At 36.6% G+C, this 7,381-nt stretch overlaps 1 protein-coding gene across 1 annotated transcript in view; it reads right to left on the bottom strand.

Annotated features, from left to right (window-relative positions):
- Window positions 1–340: 340 nt before the first annotated feature.
- Window positions 341–7,381, bottom strand: part of LOC132016191 (zinc finger protein 658B-like) — a 30,578-nt gene continuing 23,537 nt past the window's right edge. The window contains exon 7 of the mRNA XM_059397359.1: window positions 341–3,049. Within this exon, the coding sequence (XP_059253342.1) occupies window positions 2,152–3,049 (898 nt within the window). The 3' untranslated portion in view covers window positions 341–2,151. The remainder of the gene's footprint in view (window positions 3,050–7,381) is intronic.

Below are 7,381 nucleotides of genomic sequence, written 5' to 3'. Positions count from 1 at the left end.
TATAGAAATCACAAGGGAGAAAGGAGAATGTGAGAGGAAGAAATGGCCAAACTGATTTCATTTTAAATATGAAATACTTGACTCCTCTAATAAACATTACTTGGTCCATGGATATGACTGAATTTTTTTAAAATTTCGGATTATGCACTTTAATTCATAAAATATTGGTAACTTTACTTTCCTGAAATGTCTATTACAGGTTTTGGTATCAAGATTGTACTCAGCTCTCAAAATGAATTAGTAAAGTTCCATCTTCCTTTCTCTGGAAAAGTTCAGAAAAGCTTGGTATTCTCTCCTTAAATATTTGGAACAACTGCAGCGAGGCCATCTGTTCTGAGAGTTTCCTTTCTGGGCAGGTTTTACTTTTTTTTTTTTTTTTTTGTTAATACCAGGTATCATTTGCAGCTTGCAATAAGGTACAATCTACCTTTGGTATAACCTTGCTTTTACTAATCGCATGCTATGCTCAGAAAGGGCCCATCCTACAGGCAATTCCCAAATTCTAATCATATTTTCTCAGTACTGAAAAAAAAAAAAAAATCTACTTTCAGCATCTTTTCCTCCTGCCCTGTGCTGAGTCAGTCTTCTAAAAATTTCTTGGAAAACTGGTTATGTGTCTGATCTCTAATGTTTAAGAATTTTTCACTCCAGCCTTGACTGCCAAAAGTACCACTGGCTTCTGGTCTTCATCCTCCTACAAAGAGTTTCAGCCTTTACCTGAGCCACGCTCAGTACTCAGGTTCCTCCGTGTGGCCAGAACTGGCAAGGGCTCCCAGGTGAAACAGCTGCATTTTGCCCATGTGCTCTCCACAATTCATTCCTCTCCTGAATTTTACCACTAGTCCTCTGCTTCTGCAGCAATAGGCTGCATTCAAATAGATGCTTTTTGTGAAATTTTTCTAGTTGTTCTCAGTTAGTACACTGATCTGCTACAAGCTACTATAACCTACCCAAGAGTATTATCTACTTGTGCTTTTTTAAAGCTCTATATTTAAGAATGTACTTTCACATATAAAGGTTTCACTTTGTTGAAACTGTTACATCACATATGAAAAGTGTTAAGTACAAGAAGAAATACAGTTAGGTACCGTAAGTCACTCACAACAGGATGACACCTGCCAGGGCAGAAACCACCTATGCTCCACACACACTTCTACAGTCACTAAGCTGCCTGCATAGCAACTCACCTTTCCCCTTTGATTCACTCTTCCAGAATGAGCCACTCAAAATCAGTCTGCCCCAGAATTACTAAAACATCCTGCTAGCAAGCTCCTCCTACGTGTATCATGAGATCCAGAATCTCTCTCTTTTACCTGGACATCAGAAGGTCCTTTTGATGAATCCTCTTGCTAAAAATCTTCTCTCATCCTGCATATGCCTGAGCAGTAAACCTCTTATGTGCTTACAAATGCTGGTCCCAGTGTGGGGTGTTTTCATATCTAATACCTTTTTTTTTGTTGTTTTTTAATTTCTTTTCAGTGTACCAGAATTCACTGTTATGCACCACACCCAGTGTCACATCTAATACCTTAAACAGGGGAACAGACCTGGCAATGGGTCAAAGTGTATCTTAACAAAAATAAAATGCTATTTCTAAATGAAAATGTTCTCACTTCCTAAATTGCTAGAAACCCTTCAATTCAAAATCTGATGTATAAGCGTAGATTTTAACTTAAAGCTTCCACATAATTAATACGTTTTCTCTAGTAACTTCCAACATCCACCAGATGCTACATCAAGAATATCACACAAGCCTAACAAAATGTCACCTCATAGAAAATGCTTCCCTGAAGTGTCCTACAATTTGTGCATTTTCTAAAGCCTGTGAAGTAAAATCTTCTCTACCTTATGAATGCTGATAGAGGTTTCTAACTTAGATGTTTTCTTTGATGTTTAGTGAGGTGTGGCTTTGGGCAAAAGGTTCCCTATATTCATTCACCAATAGGTCTTCTCCACTGAGTTTTCTGATATACTCTACGGTTCAAATTCCAACACAAAAGTTTTCTATATTCTATAGCTTCATATCATTCATTCTCTCCCCTCTGTAAGTTCTCTGCTATATTGTTAGAACTGACTTTAGACCAAAGATGTTCTCAAAAATGATTATATCAATGGATTTTTCTCCCCTTTTGTGTTTTTTCTATAAACTCTTCACCCAGAGTGACTTCCCTCATTTATTACATTTATAGGGTTTCTCCCCAAATGTGTTCGTTGATGTACAGTAAGTTTAGACTTCACATAGAATGATTTTCTACAAACATTGCATTGATAGGGTTTTTCCCCCGTATGTGTTCTATGATGTGCAATGAGTTTTGACTTTACACAGAATGATTTTCCACATTCATTACATTCATAAGGTTTCTGTCTTATGTGAGTCCTCTGGTGGACAATTAGGGCTGACTTCTGACGGAAATTTTTCCCACATTCAGTACACCCAAAAGGTTTCTCCCCTGTGTGTCTTCTCTGATGTTCTGTGAAACCCGAGTAGTAGCAAAAAAATTTTCCACATTCAATACATTCATAGGGTTTCTCACCTGTGTGAGTTCTTAGATGCTTGGTGAGAGTTGACTTCTCAGAGAAGGATTTTCCACATTCATTACATTCGTAAGGTTTTTCCCCTGTGTGAGTTCTTTGATGTTTAATGAGGTCTGATTTTCTGAGAAAGGCCTTCCTACATTCATAACACTCATAGGGCTTCTCCCCCGTGTGTGTTTTTTGATGTACAGTAAGGACAGACTTAAATGAGAAGGCTTTCCCACATTCATGACATTCATATGGTTTCTCCCCTGTGTGTGTTCTCCGATGTTGAGTAAGAGTAGACTTTTCACTGAAGGATTTCCCACATTCCTGACATTCAAAAGGTTTCTCCCCTGTGTGAATTCTCTGGTGTTTAATGAGGTCTGAATTCTTGTAGAAAGTTTTCCCACATTCAGGACATTCACAAGATTTTTCCCCTGTGTGCGTTCTCTGATGTCTTGTGTGGGCTGACTTCTGGTTGAAGGTTTTTCCACATTCATGACATTCATAAGTTTTTTCTCCTGTGTGTGTTCTCTGCTGTACACCAAAGACTAACTTTTCACTGAAAAACGTTCCACACTCATTATATTCAAGTAAATTGTCAATGGAGTGGGTTCTCTGAATTGGAATGAGGTTTGACTTCTGGCTGAAAGGCTGAACACTCTGATGGTTATAGAGAATGGATTCCTCAAAGAAATTTTCTCCACATTCATTGAATTCATAGTGATTCTCTCTTGGATGTGTTCTCTGACAAGCAATGAGAGATGACATATCACTGAAGATCTTCCCATATCCAGTGTACTCACAGGTATTCTTTCCTGTGTAAGCTTTCTTATGTACAACAAAGAGTGCATTCTCATGGAAAGCTTTCCTACATTCACTATATTCAAAAGGCTGTTCCAAAATTTGAATTTTCTGATGGTGAACAAAGTCTTCATTAAGGTGGAGGCCATTCCCATTTTTATTATATTCATAAGGTATCTCTTCAGAATGAATTCTTTCATAGTTATCAATATGGAGCCAATTTCTACCTTTGTCAAACCCACTGAACTTCTTTCTTGAATAGTTTCTACTGTTATTAATTAATTCTGAAATATAAATAGAGTGACAAGGAAGATTAGTTGACAAGGATATGTAGGAGAAACAATTAGTTAGGTTTTGGGGAACAAACTTAGTTCATTATTGCCTCATGTCTTGATTATGACAACAGTATACATACTTCCAGTCTCATCTCTCTTTTCCATTCTGCACACTAGCAACAAATCAAACTTCTAAGAACTCTAATTCAAAAGGGAACAGTACTATAATCCAATCTCTAATATCTTTAATTCTGTTTCTAGCTCTGATGCACTAGGAATAAAAACACACAACACAGGAAAAACAATGAGTGGTCAAGCCATTCTTGCCATAGGATCAGATTTACAGCCCTTTTGATTATGGTATTTTTCCCTTTATTCCATCAGAGTTGTTCAAAAGTGGACTTCTGACCATCAGACCCTCTTCCAGTGTCTTCTGGCTTTCCCCCAACCAAATCTCATCTGATTTAACATTAGCCTTCAATCCTGCATGTGTATGTATATACATGTTATGCTTTTATATTGCTGCATAACATGAGAGCGTACAATTCTAAACCTGATCCTAAAACTTTCATTTACCTGTACATTAATATTTTTTGGTTATGTATAACTGTCTTTACTCCTCTGTTACCTATAATACTATAATTGTAATGATGTATCATACAATTCTATAGAATGTCAATACTAATACTACTGAGTCCAATAACCTAAGAACTGACAGTATTTTTTTAAAGGTATCACACTGAAGCAAACATATTAACCTATATTCAGATTAGAACCAAGCCATCAATTTACAAATCTAGAATGAATGTTTTTTATTCTTGTAAGCCCAGCTGTTTGTCCCCATAATTTGTTCATTCTTATCCATAATCTTATACTCAAGTTGCTTCATTCTGTTAGAGCTTACAGTCCAATAATGTTTTTAAAAACTTGCTTCCTAAATCTACCCAACACTTTCAGCATCATTTGCTAAGAAAGAAAGACCAACCTGTAACATGGACAAACATTTCCCCAAAGAAAACACATAGATAAATGGTCAACAGACACATGAAAAGATACTCATCACTCATCATCAGGAAACTGCAAATCAAAACCACAATGAGAGATCACCTCACAACAGTCTGATTGGCTAATATAAAAAACACAGGAAACAACAGGTGTTGCAAGGATGTGGAGAAAAAGGAACCCTCATGTACTGTTGGTGGGAATGCGAACTAGTGTAGCCACTGTGGAAAACAATATGGAGGGTCCTCAAAAAGTTAAAAATAGAACTACCCTATGACCCAACAACTGCACGACTGAGTACCCTACGAATACAAGCACACTAATTCAAGAGATACATGTATTCTTATGTTTATAACAGCACCATTTTCAATAGTCAAATTATGATGGCAGCCCAAGTGTCCGTCAATTGACAAATGGATAAAGATGTGGTGTATACCCACATACACAATGCAACATTACTCAGCCATAAAAATGAAATCTTGCCATTTGCAATCACCCGGATGGAGCCAGAGAATATAATCCTAAGTGAATTAAGCCAGCCAGCCAAAGACAAATATCATATGACTTCACTCACATGTGGAATTCAAGAAGCAAAACGAATAAGCAAAGGCAAAAAAGAGAGAGAGAGAGAGAGAGAAATCAAGAAACAGATTATAGAGAACAAACAAGATGGTTACTAGAGGGAAATTGGGGGGGGGGGGGATGAAATAGATGATGGGGATTAAGTAGCGCACTTGTCATGATAAGCACCCGGTGATTTTTTTTTAAGATTTTATTATTATTTATTTATTTGACAGAGAGAGAGGGAGATAGAGAGAGAGAGATCACAAGTAGGCAGAGAGGCAGGCAGAGAGAGAAGAGGAAGCAGGCTTCCCACTGAGCAGAGAGCCCGATGCGGGGCTTGATACCAGGACCCTGAGACCATGACCTGAGCATGGTCATGAGGGCAGAGGCCCAACCCACTGAACCACCCAGGCGCCCAGCACCAAGCGATTAAAATAAAAAGTTAAAAAGTATGGGTACCAGGCAGTGGGTATTATAGAGGGCATGGATTGCATGGAGCACTGGGTGTGGTGAAAAAATAATGAATACTGTTATGCTGAAAATAAATTAATTTAAAAAAAAGTATGTTTGTATAATTTACTTTAACATGAACATGAGATACGCTGCTATAACAATGTCTTTGTTAAACATGGAATTTTTAAATATTCAATGTAGCTCTGACTTTTACTCAACTATGTTTCTGGCAGCCATAACTCCACCTATGATTTTCTTCCAACACTCTGAATAGATATTACGTCAATCATGTTTAACAAATGGTTTTTATCAGAATTAACAGGAGAGCCTTACCAAACACAAGTTTTTAGACATCATACTGAAAGATTTAGTGGTTTAATGTCTGTACTTTAAAAAAATATATTTCTGTAAAAACCAGCAAAAATGGTAAAATGTTAATGAAAGGTTTTTAAAAAGCATGTATAGAATAAATTTAATATTCATATTGTTAGTTTTGTTGTGAAAATACATATTTAAATGTTATTAAGAAATCTATATAAACCCCATCAAAAGTGTCCTGTTCCTCCTAACACTTGATGTGTATGAGGAAGATGAAACAAGAATGATAACAAGGCATGATTTTTCAGTCTCTATGTCAATGTATACCTGACAACTCAGAGTCTAATGCTTGATAAACTGGCATGTATGTTTACAAAGTTTGTGGTGATGACCTTCACCTGAATTATTATGAAAATCTGGCTCTATATGGCTGCATGGTCAAGCAAAATTGTTAATAATGTGTAATTGTGGATTATTAAAGAGTGAAAGAAAGATCTTTCTCTTTGGAAGAGCAAAATCCTGGGGGTTAGAGAACTCTTATAAAATACTAGTACCTAATTATATGACCAGGAATTAACTTCTTAATGGACAGACATAGAAGGAGAAGTATTAAGTATTAAGCTTAAGTATTCAATGAGCTTGTTTAGTAAAGGAAATTTGGGATAAAAATTATAAACATATGTAATGAACACAAGAAGCCATTACTTGCTGTTATGCACTGTTTCCATACCCTCTGTTATTTCGGTTTCTCATTTATAACCTCCATATTTCCTACAGTACTTTCAACATTATCTTTTCTACCTATGTTTTTTCACATTGTGTTTTGATCACTGCAGTGATTTTATTCTTTTTTTTCCAGTTATTTCCTGTGATATAACATGGGTCATAATACAACTTCTTGTGGTCTTATCTCTTTTAGAATGTCTTATCTCTTTAGAATGTCTTATTTGCCTATTTTATGCTCTTGCACACCCAAAGCCATTATTTCATTGTTAATTTATAGTACAAACTAGTGACAACATTTAGGCATTACATGACAACATTTTTCAGGTGAATTACCACTTGCTTATCCTGTCTTCTCCTGCTTCCTATAATAACTTCAAATATATCTTGTGATGGCTGTTGTTGTTGTTGTTGTTGTTATTATTATTATTTTAATTCCTGAGCACTAAAGGAGGTGAGTTTTTCCTGATCCAGGCTTTCCCATGGGGTGAACAGAGAACCGTACTCCAAACTGGCAAGAATATTTCTTATCAAGGGCACTGCATCCTATCCTCAATCTTTACTATTCTTCAGCTGAGAGAAGTCTTTTTAGTTTTTTCAAGTATAAAGTCTTCTTCATTTTCTACTACTTCACAGATGGACTGACTACAGCTTTCCAACACAGCCTGTGCCTGCGAATCCTCCTTCTACCCCATCCCTCTGCTCCTCAGAAAGCAAGCCAGTAC

Source organism: Mustela nigripes, chromosome 4 (assembly GCF_022355385.1).
Source record: "Mustela nigripes isolate SB6536 chromosome 4, MUSNIG.SB6536, whole genome shotgun sequence".
Taxonomy (NCBI): Eukaryota; Metazoa; Chordata; class Mammalia; order Carnivora; family Mustelidae; genus Mustela; species Mustela nigripes.
The sequence above is the reverse complement of the archived record's forward strand: the minus strand, read 5'-3'. Positions and strand labels throughout refer to the sequence as shown.